Source organism: Babylonia areolata, chromosome 5 (assembly GCF_041734735.1).
Source record: "Babylonia areolata isolate BAREFJ2019XMU chromosome 5, ASM4173473v1, whole genome shotgun sequence".
NCBI classification, from domain to species: domain Eukaryota; kingdom Metazoa; phylum Mollusca; class Gastropoda; order Neogastropoda; family Buccinidae; genus Babylonia; species Babylonia areolata.
In genome coordinates, this window is record NC_134880.1 from 48,998,037 (window position 1) to 49,024,295 (window position 26,259).

The 26,259-nt window shown below is 39.7% G+C and overlaps 2 protein-coding genes across 3 annotated transcripts in view; one reads left to right on the forward strand and one right to left on the reverse strand.

The window, feature by feature from the left end:
• Window positions 1-14,291, forward strand: part of LOC143282123 (uncharacterized) — a 46,470-nt gene extending 32,179 nt beyond the window's left edge. For both annotated transcript variants that reach the window (XM_076587638.1, XM_076587639.1), the window contains exons 22-28: window positions 62-211; window positions 2,314-2,396; window positions 2,993-3,066; window positions 4,569-4,636; window positions 6,313-6,457; window positions 8,231-8,304; window positions 9,425-14,291. In XM_076587638.1, the coding sequence (XP_076443753.1) occupies window positions 62-211; window positions 2,314-2,396; window positions 2,993-3,066; window positions 4,569-4,636; window positions 6,313-6,457; window positions 8,231-8,304; window positions 9,425-9,483 (653 nt within the window). In that variant the 3' untranslated portion in view covers window positions 9,484-14,291. The remainder of the gene's footprint in view (window positions 1-61; window positions 212-2,313; window positions 2,397-2,992; window positions 3,067-4,568; window positions 4,637-6,312; window positions 6,458-8,230; window positions 8,305-9,424) is intronic.
• Window positions 14,016-26,230, reverse strand: LOC143282304 (alpha- and gamma-adaptin-binding protein p34-like). The gene is made up of 10 exons (XM_076587905.1): window positions 26,159-26,230; window positions 24,242-24,432; window positions 23,324-23,423; window positions 22,474-22,563; window positions 21,794-21,877; window positions 21,453-21,524; window positions 20,705-20,925; window positions 19,197-19,305; window positions 18,796-18,845; window positions 14,016-17,769 (listed from the first exon to the last, which is right to left on the reverse strand). The coding sequence occupies exons 1-10, from the start codon at window positions 26,223-26,225 to the stop codon at window positions 17,683-17,685; spliced, it is 1,071 nt and encodes a 356-aa protein (XP_076444020.1). The 5' UTR covers window positions 26,226-26,230; the 3' UTR covers window positions 14,016-17,682.
• Window positions 26,231-26,259: the final 29 nt, after the last annotated feature.

A 26,259-nucleotide genomic window follows, 5' to 3' on the forward strand; every position in this document is an offset into this window, starting at 1 on the left:
TAAGCTCTAAGTTTTGAACCTGCTTAACAGATTTTTTTAACATCTACTGAACTGTTTGCAGACTGGCTGTACGTGCGATGGGACAACGGCACACACAACGCTTACCGCTATGGTGAAGGGGGCAAGACTGATGTCGTGGAAACGCAGCATCACCCCCGACAGATTCCTCTCGACAGCGACAGACTGGAATACGGCGTCAGAGTCGTCAGAGGTAGGGGTGAAGGACGTGGCGGTGCTGTGAATGAATGTCTGTGATTATGTGTGTGTGTGAATAGATTCAGTGAGCTGTATCAACATTTCATGTGCGTGCGAGTACATTTTGTGAGCTGTGTTTATGTTTCTCATGTTTGATATGTGTGCAGGTATAGAATCAGTGAGCAATGGTTAGATCTCATGTGTGTGTGTGTGTGAATAGTTTCACTTAGTCACATTAATGTTTCATAGGTGTATAGATGATGTAAGCTGTATTAATGTTTCACATGTTTCATATGTGTGTATGTAGAGTCAGTGAGCTATATTAGCATTTTGTGTGTGTGTGTGTGTGTGTGTGTGTGTGTGTGTGTGCATAGATTCGGTCAACCATGTTAATGTTTCATCTGTGTATGAAAATACTTAGTCAGCTGTATAATCCTTTTATGTTTGTGTGTGAACTGATTCAGTCAGACTTATTAATGTTTCATATGCTTGCTATCTGTGTATTGGTATTTCATATCTGTATGAATAGTTTCAATGAGCTATATTGATATTTCATTTGAAAAGAATCAGTCAACAGTATTAAAGTATATTTCATTATGTGTTTATGAGCCGAGTTAGTGAGCTGTATTAACATTTCATATATGTGTGAATAGATTCACTGAGCTATATAAATGTTTCGTATGTGTATGTGAATAGATCCGCTGAGCTGTATTTATATTTCATATATGGTGTTGGTGAATTGTAGCAGTTTAAAGAATGAATTTTTTGTTGTACAATAGTAGGAAAGTGATATTATATGAGAAACAACGCATGAACTCTTCCTTAAATGTTATCCTTGTGTGGATTTAACAATTTAAAACAAATTGTTATTAGCATTTGTGTGGTTTGCTTGAGCAGCACAAACACTTATGCTCACACACAGTTACAACACAACACAAAACAACACAACACAACACAGCACAGCACAGCACAGCACAGCACAGCACAGCACAGCACAGCACAGCACAGCACAGCGCAGCACAACACAACACAATACAATGCAGAGCAATGCAATACAATCCAGTACAGTGCAATACAGTACATTCAAGGCATTGCAATACACAGTGATGCATTACAATCCTACCTAATCCAATCCAATCCACTCAAGTACAGTACAGCACAGTGCGGTACAGTACAATGCAGTGCAGTACAGTACAGTGCATTACAGTACAGTACTGTACAGTACAGTACAGTGCATTACAGTACAGTAAAGTGCATTACAGTACAGTACTGTACAGTACAGTACAGTGCATTACAGTACAGTAAAGTGCATTACAGTACAGTAAAGTGCATTACAGTACAATGCAGTACAATGCAGTACAGCACAGCCCAGCACAGCACAGTACAGCACAGCACAGCACAGCACAGTACAGCACAGCACAGTACAGCACAGCACAGCACAGCACAGTACAGTGCAGCACAGCACAACACAGCACAGCAAAGCACAACACAGCACAACACAGTACAGCAAAGTACAACACAGCATGACACAGCACAGCAAAGTACAACACAGCACAACACAGCACAGCAAAGCACAACACAGCACAACACAGTACAGCAAAGTACAACACAGCATGACACAGCACAGCAAAGTACAACACAGCACAACACAGCACAGCAAAGTACAACACAGCACAGCACAGCAAAGCACAACACAGCACAACACAGTACAGCAAAGTACAACACAGCACAACACAGCACAGCAAAGCACAACACAGCATGACACAGCACAGCAAAGTACAACACAGCACAGCAAAGCACAGCAAAGCACAGTACAACACAGTACAGTACAGCACAGTACAACACAGCACAGCACAGACAACACAGTGCAACACAGAACAGCACAGCACAGCACAACACAGCACAGTACAGCACAGCACAGAACAGCAAAGTACAACACAGCACAGTACAGCACAGCACAGCACAGTACAACACAGCACAGAAAAGCACAACACAGCACAGCACAACACAACATAGTACAGCACAGCACAGCACAGCACAACACAGCACAGCACAACACAACACAGTACAGTAAAATGCAATGCAAAAGTGAGTGATGTGTGAAGACTGTGTGTTCAGGCCCCGACTGGAAGAGGGAGAACGAGGACGGGCGGGGACAGGGAACCGTCATCAGAATCAGAGAGTCTGACGGGAAAGTCAAGGTAAACAACAGTGATAGGAATTATCAGTGATACAGTTTCAGTTTCAGTTCAAGGAGGTAGACTGATCTGTATCTGCTACACATCTGCCAAGCAGATACTTGACCTACATTGGTTTAAAATGAAATGAAATGAATGATTAGACAAAAGTAATGAATAAATAGATAGATATCTTTTTTTTTTTTATAAGAGAAAATAAAAAAGGAAAAGTCAAGGCATACAACAATAATAGGAATGATAACAAAAAGGAAAAAAGGTAACGAACAATGACGAAAATGATAGATAATAATGAAATAATGAAAGCTAAAAAGGACAAGTCAAGATTTACAACATAAATAGGAATCATAAAAAAAGAAGAAAGAAAAAAAAACTTTTCGGCCCTGGTTGTGTTTCAGCGTTTTGGCTTTCCATTGGCTGTTCTTTAGCATGTGATTTATAACATGTTATACTTTTAAAGGTTGTACTTAAGTTTTAAATGACAACTTGATATGTAATAAATATGTATGTTTAGGCAAACATTTAGTTAGTTTGAAGACTGGCTTTCATAACAGATAATTTGTTGCACCTTTTGCAATCTTGAAAGTGATGTGGTGTGACAGGTGCGATGGGACATTACGGGGAAGATCTGTGATTACCACCACAGCAAGACCAAAGGGAGAGAAGTGCAAGTTTGGTGAGTAGGCTGTGTCACAAACTTTGGGCAGGTAGTGTTAAGTTGGGTTTTTTTTTCTTTCTTTCTTTTTCTCAACACTACCAAGGGAAGATACAGCATTCCTCCAAGTAAACGTAGTAAAGATAATAATTATCAGCACAGCACAGCACAGCACATAGTGATTGTGCATGTGGCTGCTCAACTTGAAGAAGGAGAAGAAGAAGAAGAGTTGTGCTTTTATAAGCTTTGCTTGTTGTGCTCTGACTAATATGTAATGCAGCTGCTTTGATGATGTTTCTGTGGAATAAAATTTGTTTAAAACACAAGAAGAAGAAGATGAAGGAGAAGGAGGAGGAGGAGGAGGAAGAAGTAGTGATAGTAGTAGTGTGATGTAACCAGCTCGTCTGCTAGAGTTGAGAAGAAGAAGAAGAAGAAGAAGAAGAAGAAGAAGAAGAAGAAGAAGAAGAAGAAGAAGAAGAAGCAGCAGCAGCAGCAGCAGCAGTGTGATGTAGCCGGCTCGTCTGCAAGAGTTGAGTATGCTGTGAGCCCAAGTGGGAAGACAGGGACTGCATGATCAAGTCAGCAGCTCCATAGGTGCATGTTTCAAAAGTCTTGTTCAGATTTGCTGATCAGTTTCAGTTTCAATTTCTCAAGAAGGCGTCACTGAGTTCAGACTGATCCATATATGCTACACCACATCTGCTAGGCAGATGCCTGACCAGCAGCATAACCCAACATGTTTAGTCAGACCTTAACTGCATGCAGATATATTTGTGTAGCTATCCGTTTGGATTTCTTCTGCAGAATTTTGCCAGAGGACAACACTCTCGTTGGGTTCTTTTTCAGTGTGCCAAGTGCGTGCTGCATATTGGGGACCTTGGTTTACAGTCTCATCCAAACGACAAGAAACTCAGTTCGATTTTTTAGTCAAACTTGGGAGAAAAGGCGAGAGCGGGATTCAAACTCACACCCTCACGGACTCTGCATTGGCAGATGAGCATCTTAACCATTCTGCCACCGTCCTCCCTTGATGATCAACAACTGCAGGTGTCTGTGTCTCCTGGACCTGGTTGATGCTGGGATATGTTTTGAAATATAGGTCTTCGACCTAAAAAGCCCAAAAGCAGGTTATCAGATGTATGCAGCATGCATGTGCTCAATTCTTTCTTTGAATTGAAGCAGTGCACTTTACGTGTTGAATTACCATACAGGTTGAAAATGCTCATTAGTGTACAGAAACTTGCAGGCTTGTGGAATTGTTAGACAGATGCCCCAGACAGAAATTGTTGATTTTACAGGTGGAACTCTTTCTTTAGTCAGCTGAAACCAAATGATTCCAAGGTGTTCTGCTGTCCACCTCAACAGCTGCTGATTACAGTGTGAAAGTTGTTCTTGGCCCTTGTGCAGTATCCTCCTTAATTCAACATATGTACACACTCATGCATGCTCTCATAAATACCCACGCACATACACATGGTCACATGATTCTCTATCCTTTTAACCTGTCCTGGGCACTGTTTCAGCTTGCCAGAATTCCCCAGGAGTGCCCACAGTACTGGTCAGGACCAAAACATGGAGCAGCGTGTTGACAGTGCGTACTTCCTTCTGTTGTTACTCATTTTGTAGGAGTGTGTACATCTCTCTACAGATACATATTTTGTAAAAGTGTGTAGACCCTTCTATAGTTACACATTTTGTAGAAGTTTGTGCATCTTTCTGTAGTTACACATTTTGTTGAAGTGTGTACATCTTTCTATAGTTACATATTTTGTAAGAATGTGTAGATCCTTCTATAGATACACATTTTGTAGAAGTTTGTATATCTTTCTATAGTTACACATTTTGCTGAAGTGTGTATATCTTTCTATAGTTACACATTTTGCTGAAGTGTGTACATATTTCTATAGTTACACATTTCGTAAGAATGTGTAGACCCTTCTATATTTACACATATTGTAGAAGTTTGTGCATCTTTCTAGAGTTGCACATTTTGTTGAAGTGTGTATATCTTTCAATAGTTACATATTTTGTAGAAGTGTGTACATTTTTCTATTGTTACACATTTTGTAAGAATGTGTAGACCCGTCTATAGTTAGACATTTTGTAGAAGTTTGTACACCTACACATTCTGTAGAACACGCAAAGACGTTGTTATTTTGCAGGCTGAAACTAAGTGCCATAAAAAGTAAATTTCTAAATGATGTTAAGCATCCCTGTGGTATGTAAATAGATTCAGTCAGCTGTATCAATATTTCATGTTTGATAGGTATGTTGAAGTTTAAAAGGAGATGATAAAATTTCAAATGAACACGCTTAATAGCCAAAAAAAAGCGTAAGATGAGACAGAGTGAAAACCTGACAAGATGGCGTGGAGAGCCTTGGCCAAAGGAATGATTCAGCGCTTATAGCTTTTAGAGGCGTTTGATTGGCTAAGAGCGGACCAAACAAGAAGGGGCGTCTTTTCACTGTTAGCTGCGCAAAATTTGGCCAAGCAGAGCAAACCGATAGGCCTAGTTTGCATCAGTTTGACATGGTAAGTATATGTATCACCAAACATGGAGTATAATACAAACTCCTCCTTTTTATAGTTTTCAGTCTGTTTGTCAGTTTGGTGGCACCATGGCGGAATCGATCAGGCATTGAGCTTCCAATCCTGTGATCACATTGATCAGTGTTTGAGGCCCCGTTTCAGCTTGGTGTCGTGTCCCAGGGGAAGGCACTCCACTTTGATTTTCCTCACTCCACTCAGGTGTCAACAGGTACCTGGCGTCAGTCTTCAGACTCAGTGAATATGAGTGTGGAGTGATGGCCTAGAGGTAACGTGTTCGCCTAGGAAGTGAGAGAATCTAAGCGCACTGGTTCGAATCACGGATCAGCCACCGATATTTTCTCCCCCTCCACTAGACCTTGTGTGGTGGTCTGGACGCTAGTCATTCGGATGAGATGATAAATGGAGGTCTCGTGTGCAGCATGCACTTAGCGCACGTAAAAGAACCCATGGCAACAAAAGGGTTGTTCCTGGCATAATTCTGTAGAAAAATCCACTTTGATAGGGAAAAGAAATAAAACTGCATGCAGGAAAAAATACAAAAAAATGGGTGGCGCTGTAGTGTAGCGACGTGCTCTCCCTGGGGAGAGCAGCCTGAATTTCACACAGAAAAATCTGTTGTGATAAAAAAGAGAAATACAAATACAAATTGCCGCTTAAAGCCAGAAAATGACTATGGGACTTTTAACCTTTCAGCCTTTGAACTTTATACCATTCAGGTCCAGAAAAGACGATTCCGATGTGGAAATGGCGTGACGAGCGACGGCAGTGGAGGCTGTACGACCGAGATGTGAGCAACAAGCTGGAAACTGAATATGTGAAGAGACCCAGTGCCTCCTGTGTCATCAGACGGAATGGAAAGGAGTACGTCGGCTGTCCTTCATTCATTGTGGCCTGATTTTTGACTCACTTGTGTAAACAAAGTGAGTCTATGTTTTAACCCAGTGTTTGGTTGTCTGTGTGTGTGTGTGTGTGTGTCTGTGTGTGTCCGTGGTAAACATTAACATTGACATTTTCTCTGCAAATACTTTGTCAGTTGACACCAAATTAGGCATAAAAATAGGAAAAATTCAGTTCTTTCCAGTTGTCTTGTTTAAAACAATATTGCACCTCTGGGATGGGCACAAAAAAATTAAAAAATGAAGCCTAATTATATGCAAACTGCATTTACTGTTATATTTATATTTTTTGTATTCTCTAAACTTGGCACTTTGATCTGAAAAAAGGGAAATTACTCTGTAATTAATGCTAGGGGAGTTTATTTGCTTTAAACTGATCTTTCTCATCTTAAACATTACATTTTAAAATTATACTCAATACATAAAAAGCTTGGATTTTTTAAAAAGTGTATCACAAGTGAGTCTTGAAGGCCTTGCCTCTCTTGTTTGTGGTTTTTTTTTTTTTCAAATAACAAAACTATTAATAAAAAAAGTTTTCCTCTGGAATACTTCTGTATTACACAGATTTCTGTAATGACATATAAAAATGTTTTTTTCCCTTTGTTTTATTTTGTTTCAGTATTAAGATGTACATTTGGGTTAAGCCGGAAATTGTTCATTATTTCATGGAGGGTGGTTAAGGAGTAGATGCATGTGCATGTGCATCTGCTTGTGTGTGTGTGTGTGTGTGTGTGTGTGTGTGTGTGTGTGCGCCTATCCTCAGTTGGAGACCAGGCTTTGAACGCTTTACAAACACGAGGTCGTTTGCACAACAGGCTGCCTACCTGGGTAGAGCCGACTGATGGCTGCTACTGGGTGCTCATCATTCGTTTCCTGTGTCATTCAATCAGATTTCAGGCATGTACACATACACACTCAGGCAGACATGTAACATTTTATGTGTAGGACTGTTTTGTTTATTTACCCCGCCATGTAGGTGGCCATACTCCGCTTTCGGGGATGTGCATGCTGGGTATGTTCTTGTTTCCATAACCCACCGAACGCTGACATGGATTACAAGATCTTTAACTTGCGTAAGGGGTTGAGGCACTAGCAGGTTTGCACATGTATTGACTTGGGAGATCGGAAAAATCTCCACTCTTTACCCACCATGCACCATGACTGAGATTCAAATCCTGGACCCTCAGATTGAAAGTCCAATGCTTTAACTCACTCAGTACGGCCAGTCCTCTCTTCTCCTCTACACAGACCCCTCGGATGTCCAGTGGGTGTCTGAATGACCCAACCTTTAGCTTCCGTCGTCAGAATTGTGGTATTCTTTGTCAACATTCACCTCTTCAGTATAAGAGCCTTCCGCTTGCAATATTTTGATGATGGTAATTGGGGTGAAACGCTGTTAACGTCGTCTCTTTCGCCGTTCGTATGGAGAGAGTTAACCATTCGGCTATTGTGCCCATCGCAATAGCTGAATAATGATAATAATGAGAAGCAGAAGGAAAAGAAGAACATCAATGGCAACAACAATAATAATAATACTAATGATCATCATCATCATAATGATGATGATAACTATTATCATCATCATTACTATTATTATTATTCATAGTAGTAGTAATAGTTATAGTATTAGTAGTATTAGTATTATTGTTATTAGTATTAATCGTATCATAACAACTTCCATTATAACGACTACTGTTATCACTTATTTTGACTCCATTCAAAATGTACGTGTGTGCAGTCGCCGTGTGAGTTTCAAGTTGATGCACGAGAAAACTGTGGATGGTGGTTCGCACACAGAAGTGATGCGGGAGAGTAAGTGCTCTACTCTTTGACAGTATATATATATATATATATATATATATATATATATATATGTGTGTGTGTGTGTGTGTATGTGTGTGTGTGTGTGTGTGTGTGTATGTGTGTTTGTGTTTCAGTGTGCATATGTGTGTGTGTGTGTGCGTGTGTGAATCAGAATCAATTTTAATGTCAATTAAACCTGAACAAGGTTTATAAGACACGCATTCAAAGTTACATGAAACCACACACAAAAAAGCAAAACAAAATAGATAAATATTAAACAAGGGATTGAATCACTCCTGCACGCTATGTCGTTTTTGACAGCAGTTACTGGTAAATTTCCCAAACAGTCCCAAAAGTTTGTCTTCCAGTATTAGCCGACTGGGTTTAATAATATTTGGAAGGTATTTTCGATTTTTTTGTATGAATTCTATTCTAATTTCTTTGTATAATTTACAGTCATCTAAGAATTGATATTCATCCTCTATTGTTTGACATTGTGAACATAGTCTCCTTTGTGTGTGTGTGTGTGTCAGCGTCAGTGTGTGAGTGTGTGTGTGTGTGTGGGTGTGAGCACACATGTGCATACATGCATGCTGAACAGCCATGCATACTTTGTGTTTTCCTTTCTATGCTTCTTTTGATCATAAGAATATGTGTTCTTCTGGTTTATGATTGTGACGTTTGGGGATATGAAAATTCTATTTAATGTAAAAAAAAAAAAAAAATGGCTATACAGTGAAACATTTTTTGATTGAAACACACACACACACACACACACACACACACACACACACACACAAAACAACAACAACCCCCCCCCCCCCAAAAAAAAAAAAAGAACAGAAAAAAAACAAGAAAAAAACAAAAAGAAAAAAAAACAAACGAATAAACATTTTTGATTCAAAAAGAATATTTTACCACACTTCTTTTCTATTATGTGACTGCCTTTGACAAACTTTGTTTCAGCCATTAAAACTTTGGCTTGTTTTGTTGCTGATTTTATCCACCAAATAATGCGCAGTCATGCATAAGAGTGTGGGTTAAGCCGGGAGAGAAAAAAATGGCTTTTTAGTCAGAAAATTATTGTAATTAATGCTCTTCCTCTTTTTTTTTTTTTTTTTTTTTGCAGTGGTGGATGAAGAGAGAAAGAATGATCTGCTGGCCATAGAGATGTCCCTGCAAGACTAATGGTCAGCTGTGATGGAGTGACTTCATCGGTTATCCTGATGACTGCTTGCTGCACTGGACATTTCCAAGCTAGAAATTGTGGAAGAGATGTCGCTGCAGAATTACACCTGGCATTTTTTCTTCTTCAGGTATTTGGACACCACTGGTTCTGCTCAAGAGGATGTGGCCCTGACTCACCTGTTCTCGATTCGCTTATTCCTTTTTTTAATTTTTTTTTTATCTATTCCTGGTTCCTCTGTCACTAAATTATTGATCACGATTCTTTTATTCCCTGTTTACCTAAAATCCTTAATTGCAGTGTGTGTGTGTGTGTGTGTGTGTGTGTGTGTGTGTGTGTGTTGTTCTAGTCTCTGTGTCGGTAATTTTGATACAGCATAACATCTCTGACTCTCTTGCTTTGGGCACTGATAAAGCTTTATCCAAAATTGAATCATACTGTATTCACTCAAAAGTCACTTCCATGAAAGTACTCATAATATTTTGTCCTGTCACGAGACAGGAGAGAATTACTAGTGTTCATACAAGCTGATTGTGGTTTGTGTGCACAAATGTGTGTGGTTTTCTGTGTGTGCGTATGTGTGTGTGTGTGTGTGTGTGTGTGTGTGTGAGAGAGAGAGTGTGTGTGAGAGAGAGAGAGAGAGAGAGAGAGAGAGAGATGTTGAAGACACTGTCCACAGCACAGTTCAGATAATTCTCAAAAGATGCACATGCACATAGACGTCATTTTCGGTCAAGTGTTTATATATATTTGCCTCACTCTCTCACCTCACATTCATTCAATTTAATCCAATCCGTAGTTCATTCATGCCCCCTGACCCCCTCCACATGAGTTACAAGAGAGAGAGAGAGAGAGAGAGAGAGAGAGAGAGAGAGGTTGCATAGGTGAAATGGATCTGGCAGGTAGGTGAAATGGGTTAAAGGGTCAGACTTTTGAAAGGCCATTGGGGATGGTGGCATGATCAAAGAGATGGAAAAACGGGAATATTGAATGGCACTCACACCCTGAAGACTTTATCGACAGCCTTTGAAGAATTTCTCCTGCGCATGGATTATCGAAAGCAAAACGCCACAGGCTCTGCCTGGTGTTTCTGCAGAATTGCGGTTGGTGGAAGTCTGTTTTTTTTGAGGATTTTATTTTATGTACCATTGGTCCTGATGAAAGTTTGGTGCTACAGGAAAATCTCTTTCATTGATCATGACAGATTTCATGGGGACTGTTCTACTACAAGATGTTGCCCGATTTGAGTCTGATACAGAGAAACCTCTATCAGATTAGGGTTTGTGTAACTGTGCCTGCATCATAACATGTCTCAGTTTTACATGTGCAGCTAGAAAATTTTGTGTTGTATATATATTCATATTTATTTTTGTTTTTTGTTTTTTAAGAAAGGGGGAAGCATTAAAATGAATTATTCCTGCTTGACAATATCTTTTAGAAACTATAAAATTAAACACAAGGTGATGAAATTTTGAACATTACTTCTGTGAATCGCCATCATCATCTTATTCATCTATGCAGTAATGAATGCAGACTGAGAGTGGAAGGACTGGTGTGTAAATGTGGAGAAAAAGAACTAACACTGTGGTTGCTGTTTTTTTTTTCATTTCTAGTTTATGTCAGGTTCAAGTTTTGGATTGTACTGTAAATGGATTGTACCATTTTGCACACCCGGTGGTTAATTAAGAAAAAAAAGATTTTAGCTTCAAATATTGGATCGCACTGTAAACAGATTGTACCACTAGCACCTATAATGAAAAGCATCATTAATGCAAAGAGAAATTAGTTTTTAAACAACAACAGTAAATCTGGGGTGACATGGTGGATTTTCTAGACTCATTGAAACCAGCATCAAACTGACAAGCTTTTGTGCGCTAAGGTTGTGCTGTGCTGTGTGATTGTGTCATCCAGGCAACTGACAGAAAGGTTTCTGCTTCTTTACACTTATATTGTATGTTTAATGGTCAGTGCCACTTGTTTTTTGTGTTATTGTTGAGGACAGTATCACATTTCCTTTCTTTCTTTTTTTGATTGAGTGTGTGTGTGAATGCATGTGTATGTGTGCATGTGTATATGATGCATGCATGTGTGTGTGTGTTTTGAAAATAACTTCTCTTCATAGTTCAAATGTCTTTTCATGCTGTTGCGGATAAGAATGCAACCAGTTTAGGTGAAAGCATCATCCATCGGATGATTGGAAAGTGGATAACCTTTTGAAAGGCATTTTTGTCATATGTACTCTGATAGTCTGCCTGTCATATATGATATACTGTGCCATGCCTCAGTGCTCAATGGTTGGCATGGATAAACTGTTCCCATGCCCAAGAAGGGAAGGGGAGGGGTGTAGATTTCAAGAGAACTTGATTAAAAAGAAGCAGGTGTGAATGTCTGAGGAAGGATGAAAGACAATTCATTAGCTAGTCGTGATAGAAATACACAATGTACTAAGTTTTGATGAAAAATAGAACTGCAATGTTATGTAATTAATGTGTAGGTTGCTTGATGAAGAGAACTGTGTCAGAATTTGATCTGTTAGTATCGTGCTATCTTCACAGAATCTATATTGCAGTTTGTTTTGGAATATGGACGTTATTAAGATTGTGGAATTTTCATACCTCATTAGCATGTAGATCCTGAATAACCTTTTGTAGATTGTGGAGTTTATTATTATTTTTTTTCTCTTCAGCTGCCTTATGTGCAGGCGGAACAATTGTTTTATACACCATTTTGGTTTTGTTTTATGCATTATTATGTAAGCTGTTGCTGCTTATGGTACTGAGCATTTCTTATGTTCTTAAATGAGAGAATCAAATGTAAATGTGCTTGTGTGTGCATGCCCTCACATATGCATGCATTGTTCAGTCTGCTTGGATGCCTGACCAGTCACAGGAGTCTTTTTTTTTTTACTTTCTGATTTTACACTATTTGCTAACCATTATTTTGTAGGAGACTGAATAAAATCTTTAATTTAAAAAAAAAATCTATATAGATTTAACCTTTTTAAAGTATCCACTTTTGAGAGGACAGTGAGGGGAAGGAGGGGGAGGGGGGGAGCCTACTGCAAATGATGATGACCGCCAAGCCCCAACACATTCTAGAGATCATTTTTGACTCACTTGTGTAAACAAAGTGAGTCTGTTTTAACCTGGTGTTCGGTTGTCTGTGTGTGTGTGTGTGTGTGTCCGTGTGTCTGCGTGTCTGTGTGTCTGTGGTAAACTTTAACATTGACATTTTCTCTGCAAATACTTTGTCAGTTGACACCAAATTAGGCATAAAAATAGGAAAAATGCAGTTCTTTCCAGTCATCTTGGTTAAAACAATATTGCACCTCTGGGATGGGCACAAAAAAAAAAAAGAATAATGAAGCCCAATTATATGCAAACTGCATTTACTGTTATATTTATATTTTTTGTATTCTCTAAACTTGGCACTTTGATCTGATATTCTGACCCAACAACAAGAGCAGTCATTATTATCATTTTTTGTTCAAACAGGAACTTCTTTTGCTAAGCATGGAAGTTTTATTTATTTTGCAAACATTTTGGTGCAGATAGTATAAAGGGAAATTACTCTGTAATTAATGCTAGGGGACATAATTTGCTTTAAACTGATCTTTCTCATCTTAAACATTACATTTTGAAATTATACTCAATAGATAAAAAGCTTGGATTTTTTTAAAAAGTGTATCACAAGTGAGTCTTGAAGGCCTTGCCTCTCTTGTCTGTAGTTTTCATCAATAAAACAGTAACATCACAAAATGACCAACTGTCTCAGGATAGTTGGTATTTGAGCCATAGAGGAAAATGGCCAGAGAAAGAGGAATGTATTGGGTAACATACAATGGCTGAAGAGGAGTACATTACCCACAAAGATTTGTGTCCTCGTCCTGAGATTTTATTTCTCACCTGTAATAACTGAAACAAGGATGATGTTAAAATTGCTTGCCCAATTTTTGACCCATACTTTGCCAACAGAAATTGTGACCAGTTTCTCACCTGTGATTTTCAAGACACAAATTGTGGCCTTTTTCTGTCTGCCCCGTCATTTTCAAAACACAAACTGTGGCCTATTTCTGTCTGCCCTGTGATTTGCAAACAGAAATTGTGGTCTGTTTCTGAACTGTACTTTGTAAACATATTGCAGCCTATTTCTGACCTGTAATGCGCAAGCAGAAACTGTGGCCCGTTTCTTACCTGTATATTTGCAAACATAAATTGAGGCCTGTTTCTGACTCACACTTTGCGATCAGAAATTTTTGGCCTATTTCTGACCTGTAATATTTAGCAAACAGAAATTGTGACAACCATACTGTTTAATCAGCCTTCATTTCTAAATCAGTTCACTAACTCATGTTGTTGTTTTTTCAAAGCAGTGAGTAGGATTGGGATGGGCAGAGAGTACAACATGGGACTAATGATGACTGGCTCCTGGCTGGCTTATCGCTGCCTTTCTTTGTTGTGAAGAATATGTGGCATTTTGTATTTCTCAGATGTTTGAATTTACACATACACATACAAACGTTCAATTTTTCACGCACACACACACACACACACACACATATGCACATACACAGATGTTTCAATTTACATACATACACACAATGTTTGAATTCACACATATACACACATGAAAACAAAACAGACAGAAATCAATCAGCCCAAGTCAGGCATTTTCTGATAACAGATTCTCCAGAAGACATTCACACACAAGAAAGCCACTCCATCACATGCTTCCATTAATCACCACAGTTTGTATTTTGCTACATGAACACAATTGTTCTTGGCATATATCATTACATAACAAACAAACATTACATAACAAACAAACAAAAACAAAACAAAAATGAAATAAGATCCATGTGATTGTACTGAATGGATAATACAATGTTTTTTAAATGAAATGCTCTTTCTATGTTGTGACTTTGTTCAGTGATTCGAAAGATTTTTTCAGTGATTATACCATGTTAAAATACATCACACATTACCATACCTGCAGCAACACACACATAAGCCCATCCATTCAACATGCTTGCAGTACTCAAAAAAAAAAGAAAAAAAGAAAAAGAGAAAAGAAAAAAAGGCTGCGAGTTCCATAGTCTTTTATGCCCATCTGGGCAGTGATTCCATATCCATCGTGTTGAGTGCTCAGTGTAGAAAGGTGGGGCCCAGTCAGGTACCCATTCACAAGTGCATATGCTTTAGTAACCTGACAATTAAGCATATAATTTTTGACTGTAGCTTGATGAAGCCTTATGTACACAAAAGTGTGTCTTCACAAGTGACTGAGAACTTTGATGTTTTTGACTTTTTGCATCTAATGATCAGTTGTTTCGCTTGTCAGTTTAACGACTTCTCTTTTACGAAGTCCTTTAAGTAATTTCCTGTAATTGTACTTAGAAATTTTTTTCAAATTTCACCCTCATTTCACCCTCATTTGCCCAGTTTCCCCCAACATTCACATCTCCCACCCCTTCTAACCGATAATACTCAAATGTATTCATAAACACTTTAACAAAATGTCTTCAATCACTGATATGTGTGACGGGACATTAAACAAAATTCCTCCTCCTCCACATTCACACCTGGGTGGAGTGAGGAAAATCAGTCAAGTGTCTTTCCTAAGTTGACACAGCGCCATGCACAGCACCTTTCCTAAGTTGATAGCACATGGTTGAAAATCAGTCAAGTGTCTTTCCTAAGTTGACACAGCGCCATGCACAGCACCTTTCCTAAGTTGATAGCACATGGCTGAAAATCAGTCAAGTGTCTTTCCTAAGTTGACACAGCGCCATGCACAGCACCTTTCCTAAGTTGATAGCACATGGCTGAAAATCAGTCAAGTGTCTTTCCTAAGTTGACACAGCGCCATGCACAGCACCTTTCCTAAGTTGATAGCACATGGCTGAAAATCAGTCAAGTGTCTTTCCTAAGTTGACACAGCGCCATGCAGAGACTGGGGTTTGAACCCTGATCACTGATGAACACTGGATCACAAGTCCAACACCAAACCGATTCTGCCATGGCGCTCCTTATAAAGCAATACATCGGAATAATTTGCATACCATAAATTACACGGCACTCACAACCATTGCCTAAGTGATTCTGAATCAAAATGGTAGAAGAGACAAAGAGAGAAACAGGTGGGAAAGTGTTTGAAGACCTCAACATTTAATGAACAGACAGAGAAAAAAAAGTGGGGGAGATAGATACCTATGTGACAAATACACATAGCATTATCAAAGAGCTTGTATAAGGATGAAAATGACAAATTTTGATTCATTTTTAATGCTGTTTCGGGAACAAGAATATCCATGTAATAGAGCTGCAGAAAATGAAAAGAGCAGAGAGTGAGAAAGAATGACGGACACAGAGATCATAAATGAATGGGATCTTATCAAGTCAGAGAAAGGGTCATTTTTCAAAACCGTTTAACTGTAAAACAGCTGATTCTTCCTTCGTGCAAAAAAAAAAAGCAGCATAAAGACACCCTTAAAACACACCACGTACAGTGGAGAATGGCATTATGACTATTTATATATTTGTATTTATCTTTTTGTCACAACAGATTTGTCTGTGTGAAATTTGGGCTGCTCTCCCCAGGGAGAGTGCGTCGCTACACTACATCGCCACCCGTTTTTTGTACTTTTTCCTGCTTGCAGTTTTATTTGCTTTTCCTATCGAAGTGGATTTTTCTATAGAATTTTGCCAAGAACAACGCTTTTGTTGCCGTGGTTTCTTTTATGTGCGCTAAGCGCATGCTGAACACGGGGCCTCGGTTGAATAACAAGAGCAACAGAAAAGAGGAAATTTCTAGGACTAATTTCCAAAAGGAAAAGATGCTATTTTCACCGAAAGCCCTCCAGCATTCCACGAGGGCTGACAGCAAGAAGGTGTATCTTGACATGGCTGAAGCATAGCACATGGCTGAACTTTGGGCCTAGCACTTGGTGGAGTACAGATGAAAAGTATCATTGTTAAACATAAAAGGTGACTGACAACTAGTGCATGTACACACACACACGCACATGCACACACACACGCACACATACAAACACACACACTACAAACCTTCCCCCACTCTCACTGTAAATACATCCAAATGGCATCATCTCGCGATATGAAGCAGTTTTAGCATGATTTTCTCGAAGCCTATATATACAAAGACTTCATCACATAAAAAACAAACAAACAAAAACAAAAAAAACAAAAAAAAAAACCCCATAAAAACAGCCAACAAACCCACAAGCAAACCATGGAAGAATGGCAGATCAATGATATGACAAAATTATACATCAAATCACAGTCTAAAAACAAATCCAAGGAATGCTTTGACAATAAAATGGTGGGATCTTTGTTTTTAATGATCATAAAAGTGTTCTCAGATCAGAGGTTTGATGTCTGAGCTTAAGAAGATAAGAAGATTGGTCTTAACCAGGAATATAAACAAAACCAAACAAAAATTTGAAGAAGGGAAGTTCTCCTGGAATATGTAAATGACTCCACAGCTCTGTGGTGAAGGGGAAAAAATGACAGCTTTGATCTTACTTCTTAAGCAACAGCAGTCGCCCAAATTCACTTAAAAAAATAAAATTTGTAAAAGTTTTTTTTCTCTCCCCAAAAATGCATTATTTCCACCTCAAGTTAAAGATGAAATCTGTTCACACATCTAATACTGATAATTTTTTTGCCAGTGTTTATCAATTAATGCCTCACAAATTGTTCACAACAAGCATTCTCCAAATGACAGACAAGTTGTCTAAACCACGAGATCTAAAAAAATGCACTACTGCCATTTAGTAACACCGCATTCCTTTTTTAATAAGCGTAACAGATTTCACAGACGTGACAGCCTACATAACTGTCCATAAGCAACAGTTTCTGACAAAAAGATGCATGAAAAACTATCAGCAACATCTACAAAGGTTTCATCACCACTTCAGTATCGTAACATCCTCTTAGTTTTCAAAAGCTTAGTGTTGAAGATGATTTTCCCTCCCTGAACCTGTTCTGGTACTGTTTCAAGTTTCCTCATCTTCTTCCTCTTCCTCACTTTTCTGCTCATTAATTTTTCAACATGCATTTGATGGTGTTTCTTTGCCCCCACTTCCTGTCAGCAGTGAGGGAAAACAAAACAAATACCCACTCCCTTGTTTCTTTGCAACATGAGTATTGCACAAAGTCCCTTCATTCACAGCTCTGTAATCAGGTCTGGGAAGGGTCAAGGTCATCAAAGAGTCCTTCAATTTCATCTTCATCTCCGCCTATTGCTCTCCAAAATGTGACAGCAATCTGGAACCATAATTATTAAAAAAAATGAAATGGAAAGAAAAAAAAACATTAAAAAGGTTAACAATCATCATTATGTAAACAAGAAAATTTATTACATTATCTATGAATTCAACGACCATTTATTTTTACATGGAACATAAGTATATTCAGGAACAAGCCGTGAGTAGTTTAATAAATGTCAAAAGCTAACAAGAAAATTTATTTCAAAAACAAAATTTCATTTGTCTCATAATGTATTCATTCAACAATCATTCATTTACTCATGAAACGTAAGTCTCTTTGAGAACTACCATAAACCTGAACAACAAATAAGAACCATCTGAAGTGACTGCACATCAGTTCAGGCAACCCAAAGACTGGAACCCAGACTGCTAAGTCCAGTACCTTTACACCATCAATGTGTAAAAAGGATCAATGGTCCCATAGCTTTCTACAGGCAGTGAATTCACACCCACTGTGCCAAGCACTCAGCAGAGGAAAGCTGGACTCAATCCTTGCCTTCCACTGTTCAGACCTATCCGAACTGAAGCCAGGTACCCATTCACACCTGGGTGGAGTGAGAAAAATTAGAGCAAAGTGCCCTTCCCCGGGAAACACCACCATGCCAAAACAGGGCCGCAAACCCTGATCACTGGGTCAAAAGTCTAAACCTCTAACCAATTCTGCCATGGTGCCTGTCAGTGTGTACACTTGTTAGCAAATACAAAACTAAGTTTCAGTTTCAAGGAGGCATCAAAACGCAGGGACTGATCCATATGCCCCCACACAACATCTACTAAAAAAAAAAAAAAAAAAAAGGGAGAAATGAATGTCACATGTTTGAACTATGCATGGACCAAGTGCCCTAGTCAAATGATGTAGGAATAAAACAGATCAGGAAAGCACACACAGACACACACACACACACACACACAAAACAGGTGCATGCACACTTGAATGCTGACATGCACATGCGTGCACACACACACACATACACGCACATACACAATCATCAGGTTTAAGGAAGACAGACTGCTCAATGTGTACCTGTTCTGCGTAAGACTTCCTTTCATCTGGAGGGAGGGTGGAAGCTTTCTCTGAAAAAAAAAGCAGAAAAAAAAACTGTAGAGGATTACACTATGACAATCAAAACTGAATCTTTTGTTTGATCCAACATATAACAGACAATTTCTTCTTCAACTGAAAGGACTGTCTATGCAAAGATGACATATTCAAACATGTTCCACACACACACACACAACCACACACACACACACCCATACATTCTGAGTGGATTTTGCTGCCAAATTTTCTCAGGGACAAACAACTCTCTTATCAACAAGAGTTCTTTTACTGCACGCTATAAGTGCATGCTACACTTGAGACTCCGGTTTATCATCTCATGTGAATGACTAGCATCCAGACCACCACACCGCCAGCCGACTGACCTTTCATGATGCGCAGCTTGGAGAAGAGCTGCTCGAAGGACTCCTCCCCGGTGTCCTCGTTCCCCAGGGCCGCCAGCATGGCCAGCTCATTGTCGTCGGGTACCATCCCCTCTGTGACCCACACACCAGAGGTTGAAAGGTTAAAGGTTAAAGGTCCGATAGCCTTTTGCAGCCATAGGGGCAGTGAATTGAAAGCCACTGAGTCCTGGATAATCATTGAGTGTTGGGCTCAGCACAGGAAGGCATGGCCCAGTCCTCTCCTTCCGCTGTTTTAACCTTAACACAGCTGTTTTAACCTTAACACTGCTGTTTTAATCTTAAGACCGCTGTTTTAACCTTACGCAACTGAAGTCTGGTGGCCCATTCCCAGCCTGGTGGAGGAAAGAAAATCGAAATCAAAGTACCTTTTCAAAGGACACAACACTATGCTGACACAAGGCCTCCAACCTAACCAGTAGTGAACAATGGATCAGAAGTCTCAACCATTTACCAATTATACCACAGTGCTTCCTCCCCCCCCCCTCCCTTGCCCCTCCCACACACAGCACTGACCAGTGGTCAAAAGACATGCAAGGTCTTCATGGCTCATGTATGATAAACACTTGACCATGATCACAAGAATTATGGAGAAAAAAAAGAAGACCTAATCCCTTTTGTATGGATTAGCTTTTCTCACTGTTAAAGCACACCATGTTGTGAATCCATACAAGATAACACGGGGGTAAATTGATGCCTACAAATGCAGATAAAAAAATAACAACACCGAGGACACTGTAATTGCTGACACATTCAGCAATCAGTCAAGACATCCACCAGCTGAAAAAACAAGTCACCTCCAGTACATTCATGTACAATGCACACATAATGCACTTGCTATTATGATACATACTTCCATGAACATTAATTTTCACTTAAGGAATTACTAAGAAAACCGCTGCCACATTAACCCCTTCCTGCCCTCTCCAACCCACCCCAAAGGAAATTTTCTTCCTAAAATGATGTTTAAGTAACATACTTACCGTGGCCCACTAGCGCAGACTCCGGCAGGGGTCTGATTTCTGTCCTGTGCAAACTACTACCCACCTATGCGGAGAAATCGAAAGTAGCTACAGCCGATAACCTCCCGAAGTAGGTTACCTCCGCTGTGCATCCCTGACCTTTTCCTCCAAAATGCACGCAAATATACTCTAGTTTTTAGAGGTAAGCATGCTGGTTATACTTTCGCTTCCACAACCAAATGAAGGTGGATTACCAGATTTTTAACATAATCTATGTACTTACCTTCTGCACCTGCATGCAATGGTGGTTCAGGCATTGGCAAGTCTGCAATATATCCTTTTTCTGTCCTGGAAAAGACCTGACCAGTGTGTTGGGCTTATGTGAAGGCCAGGCATGTGCTCCATTTCTTCTTCCCCCAAAGCAGATGTGGCATAACATATATGGATCAGTCCACACACTCACCTCCCCGAAACAGAAACCTTGGAAAGAGGCCGAATAGAAAGACTCACCAAATGGCTTCTTTGAAGCTGAAGACTTGCTGCTGTCTGCGCCCCCACCGTTGGCAGCGGATGCATCAGATGAGGCCGGAGTCCCTTTGCCTGCCTGTTCTTTCTGAGCGCCGTCCTGCGGTGCTGTTTTTGATGCCTCTTGTGCGCCCTGCGAGGCTGATGGAGACGCTGTGGTGTCTGCTGCTGCTGGGTCTGATTGCCTGTTCTCTCAGGTTTGCCGCCTTTGGGAGAAAGTGAAAAAAGGGCAGTGATATTTTTGTGTGTGTGTGTGTGGCCCCAATTGCAAGCAAGTCCATGGAGCGCATTTCACATTCTTTTCTTCTTTTTTTTAGTTTTAAAAACATCTTTTAAAATGCTCTACACATGACTTTCGTCATTAGAATAAAAAAGAAAAAAGAAAAAGAAAAGAGAAAACAATCAAGGCTGGATGTAATGGAGGTTTCTAGAAAGTGTGTGTGTGTGTGTGTGTGTGTGTGTGTGTGTGTATTTGTGTGCGAGTGTATGTTTGTGTCAAGTCAAAATGATCTTTAATGAGGGTATTGAGGTGTGTGTGTGTGTGTGTGTGTGTGTGTGTGTGTGTGTGTGTGTGAGTTTGTGTGTGTGTAGTGTGTGAGTTTGTGTGTGTCTGTGTGTGTGTGTGTGTAGTGTGTGATTTTGTGTGTGTGTGTGTGTGTGTGTGTGCGCGCGCGTGTGTCTTTGTCACGCAGTGAAACAGCAACAAAAGGGAAACAAAGTAAAAAGAACAGACCTGCTGATGTCCTCAGCGCCGCCTCTTCCTGCATCAGACTGCGAATGTAGGAACTGCACGCTGGGGTTTTGTCTGTGTGACAAACAATGACCATATCGGTATTACACTCAGTTACAGCTGCTGGAATCTGTCAGTGAGACAAAAACATCTCGTGTGCAGCGTAAGTTAATGTAACGCAACCATCTCTGTGTGACACAGTTCATGTAATGTGTGTAGCATAAGTTAATGTAACATAACCATCTCTGTGTGACACAGTTAATGTAACACAAACACGATGAGCGTGTTCAACACGACAAATGGCATGCTGATCAGTGGAAAAAAAAGAAAAAAGAACACCTTACTTTTCAATGTCAGGTTGGGCCAGGTGTGAGCATGCAGTGCCTGTACGATTCTCTTGGCCCCTGTTGTTTCCGCAAAGTCATCATCTGGAAATCACAGGTAATAATATGTACATGTTTTTTTTTTACACATAATAAAAGACAACACACACACACACACACACACACAAACACACACACCACACACACACACACACACATGTATACCATGGCAGAGAAAGAGAGAGGGAAGGGAAGAGAAAGATACAAAAAAGGCCATTTGAACTACAGAGGATGACTGGCAAGTATTCTTAAAGACCATATGGATATTCAAAGTAAGACCAAAGAGAGAAGGAAAGATAGAGGAAGGGTGGGAGAGAGAGAGAGAGAGAAGCAGAAAAAGGCAAAGAAAAACAACAACAAACAAAACAAGAAAACACAGGAAGAGCAACTGCACATCTGCACAGTGGATCTACAAATTCAATGTATAAGTGCACAAATTTTGACTGTGAAAAAACCCTACAGTTTTGATACTTAAGTTAGCTTCATCCTTTCAGCAATCCAATGCTAGCAAAATCATTATGGAAAACACACACACACATACATAATGACACATATAAAAAAAACACATACACACAGTGACCCACACAACACGCAGAGTGACAACACAGAATTGACAACTTTACATTTAAAAAAATCTTTACCTTCATCGTCACTGTTCTCCTCTGGTTCCAGCTCCACCAGTTCAAAGCCATTGTCAATGCACCACTCCAAAGCAGTCTGCCGGCTCACCACTGTACACACAGTCCTACACACTCTGACCACTCGTTATGCTTCTTCATTTGTGGGTTGTGACTCCTGTGCTCATGAGTATGCACAAGTGGACTTTTGCATGCATTACCGTTTTATTATTATTATTATTATTATTTTTTATTTATCCCTTTCATGTATGCAGCTATACTCTGTTTTTGGTACGACTAGTTACACTGAACCCCAGTCTCATGATGTGTGTGTGTGTGTGTGTGTGTGTGTGTGTGTGTGTGTGTGAATGTGTGTGTGTGTGTGTGTGTGTGTGTGTGTGTGTGTGTGTGTGTGTGTGTGTGTGTATGTGTGAATGAGTGTCTGTGTGGGGTGGAGGTGGTGAATACATGTGTGTCAGTGTGTGAGTGGCTGTGTATGTTTATGTATGTATGATTTATATCTTCACACAAACAAACAAAAAATAACATACATTAAGACTTCAATATGGATCACTTAAAAGAAAAAAAAGAAAAGTCCTTCACACTTACCAATCATACTCAGTATCAGACTGACAAAAAAGATGGAACAAATGCAAAGTAATCTTTTCATATCACACACATACAAACACACACAAATAAGAAAAACTTGTGTATATAACTGCTGTTAATAATCATAAACAAATTATTTCTGCAAGCTGTCCACATCAGCAATCATTAAGCACAAATAAATCAACCTAGTGTTGACAGCAACCTATGAAGTACAACATGTGATATAAAACACTACCAGGTTCACATTAAGAGTTGCGCTACGTACCATCTTCCTGTCGACTGGTTTGACACACCAGGATCTGTACTGCTGGGTTGATGTGAGCCAGGTATGGCAGCCACGAGGACACTTTCTGGAAACTGGACTCCTGCCAACACAAATTCATACAGCAGATGTGTAGCAGTGTACATGATAATAAAATAAAGATAAAGCATCTAATCAATGGAACCTGTTCACACACACACACACACACACACAAACACACATGAACGCACACACGAAGTCACAAATGTGCTGACAGTCTCTCTCTCTCTCTCTCTCTCTCTCACACACACACACACACACACAAGCATACTCATACACACACAAATGAACAAAACATTTAACTATCAGTGGGGTCAAAACATTTCAGAAGAAAAAATAAATGACATAACTACTATCACTGAGTACTATACACAGTAAAATGAATCAGAATGATGTTGGTCATGAGCTGTCACCAGACTGTCAACTTAATAATGGCATGATGACACAGAGCAGAAGAAACCTTGGTCTAGCAAGAGAGAGACACATTGTCTGAATATCTGATCAACCTCTGACATCTTTTGAATACACTGACCATTGTATTTAAAGGATACAGGAAAGAAAAAAAAGTGTAACCAAACTTCAGTTTCCTCCACCATTTCTTGATAACATCCATATTATCATCATTTAGATTTTATGATTGTTTGGGATTTTATTTCTTGACTCCATCCAACACAGGCAAAAATAAATCTTATTTCATACAGAGCCAATAATTGTTTATAACTTCAAAACCACACAATCCATAACACTGACAGTAACATGCATAATAATCACACACACACACACACACACACACACACACACACGTGCACACACGCACACACAGACACACACACATCATCCCAGTAACAAAAAAAAAAAAAAAAAAAAAAAAAATCCAGTCACCTCCTGTGAATTGAAGTAAGCAATGAAAGCCTCCACAGACTCTGCAAAGCACTCATCTCCAATGGTGCGCTGGTCAGTGGTACACAAGTGAACATCAGCAGTGTAGTACTTGGTATCAATGTGCCACTTGTATGACACAATAGACTCTACAACAGGGCATCCTTCTGGCAAACTGGGAACATTCAGAATATCTGAAACCAGTAACCATACAAATATATATATATATATATATATATATATATATATCTAATATATATCTATATCTGTGTGTGTGTGTGTGTGTGTGTGTGTGTGTGTGTGTGTGACCCTGTGTGACTCTGTGTGTGTGTGTGTGTGTGTGTGTGTGTGTGTGTGAAGTAAAAGTTTAAAACCTTTTAATTAAAACACACACACACACACACACACACACACACACATATATATATATATATATATGTTCTGTGATAAATGCAAGCAAGCACAATATATAGGAGAAACAAAGAACACTCTCAAGACAAGATTCTACTTACACCGGAATCACATCAAACAGAACACGGGCACCCTAGTCACACGCCACTTCAACCAATCCAACCACACAATCACTAACATGAAATGTATCATCATAGAACATATTCACGGAAATTCACACACAGTCAGACAAACCAGGGAAAAAAAGTGGGTGGACAGACTGAAAACAGTGGCACCTTACGGGCTGAACATTCGGGACTAATAGCCATAAGGAGGTCCCTGTGGTTGCGTTTGTGGGGTGTTTGTGGGGTGGTGAGGACAACGATAGAGGACTCTCTCTCTCTCTCTGTCAGTCTGCCTTCTCTCCGCCTGTCTCTCCCTCTCCCTCTTTCTCCCCCCTCTCTCTCCCCCCTCTCTCTTCGTCTCTTCATCCTCTCTCTCTCTCTCCCTCCCTCTCTCTCTCTCATTGTCAGCCATCTGTCCGTCTGTCCCTCCCCTCTCTCCTTATTTCTTCCCCCCCTCTCTCGCTGTCTGTCTCTCTCTGTCTTTCCCTCTCTCTCCTCCTCTCTCAGTCCCTTCTCCCTCCCTGACCCCCTCCCTCTCTGTCTCTCTTTCTTTTTCCCCCTCCTATTATCTGCCCATCTATTTTTTCTCGACCTCTCTCTCATCCTCTCTGACTACTTTACTCACCAGCCTCTCTTCCTATTCCCCAAGCAACACTTCACACTGTTCTTTTCATGCTGCATGCCCTGGATGCAGTTTTTACATGAGTTTTTTTCATGAGCTTTGTTAACCTTTTTGTTTTCTTTGTTGGTGTGTGTGTTGCATTTTGACATACCAGTAAACGCCCTTGATGAAGACCAGTGGTCGAAACTGGTCAGGCATGTGAGAAACTGTTCTGTTGTTTTCCTTTTTTTCTATTGTTATATATATATATATATATATATATATATATATATATATATATATAATGGCTGAATTTGAATGGTCATTTGCATTTTTCTTTCAAGAAATAATGTGATGGCTGCAAAAAAAGCAAAAAGCATAATCTTCTAAGTTAATGGCTATAGGTTGATATATGTCTGTATTATGATACGTATTATAGTTTTATACGATATCACACATGCATTATGAATAATGTGGGTTACGCCCCTGCTCGACAAATAGAAAACAGATGTCAGTCGAATGAAGAAGACAACCCAGGAACTGAGTTGGGATTCAAAGTATACAATGAGTCATTCTGAACGCGAAATTGCCCAAAAATCTACCATAAAATTATTCAAAACAAACTGTCCAATACAAACAGAATTTATTGAATCCTACTTTAGACCAGAGTGACGCATGCAGCCCGAACCAACGTCCACGTTCAGTCTAGAGACATGCTATTCCTCCAGTACAAAACAAAACTCGTATACATGTGCTCATTGGGAAAAAGTTTCCCACGTGAATTTAATGTCAATGGTCACTTACGTTTGACGATTTCTTGAGGATTAAACTCCGAAGTGCAACTCGCTATCAATGCGCAGGGGGCCGCCATGTTCGCAAGTTGTGAAATACGTCATCATATCGTG

What these genes read in the sequence shown, in the direction of transcription:
- LOC143282304 (XM_076587905.1), bottom strand. Translation starts at nt 26,225, where the DNA reads ATGGCGGCCCCCTGCGCATTGATAGCGAGTTGCACTTCGGAGTTTAAT. An exon ending in GGAGAACAGTGACGATGAAG is followed by an intron (nt 21,878 to 22,473) that starts GTAAAGATTTTT and finishes TGTGATTTCCAG; the next exon opens with ATGATGACTTTGCGGAAACA. An exon ending in GGAAGTCTTACGCAGAACAG is followed by an intron (nt 17,770 to 18,795) that starts GTACACATTGAG and finishes TTATGGTTCCAG; the next exon opens with ATTGCTGTCACATTTTGGAG.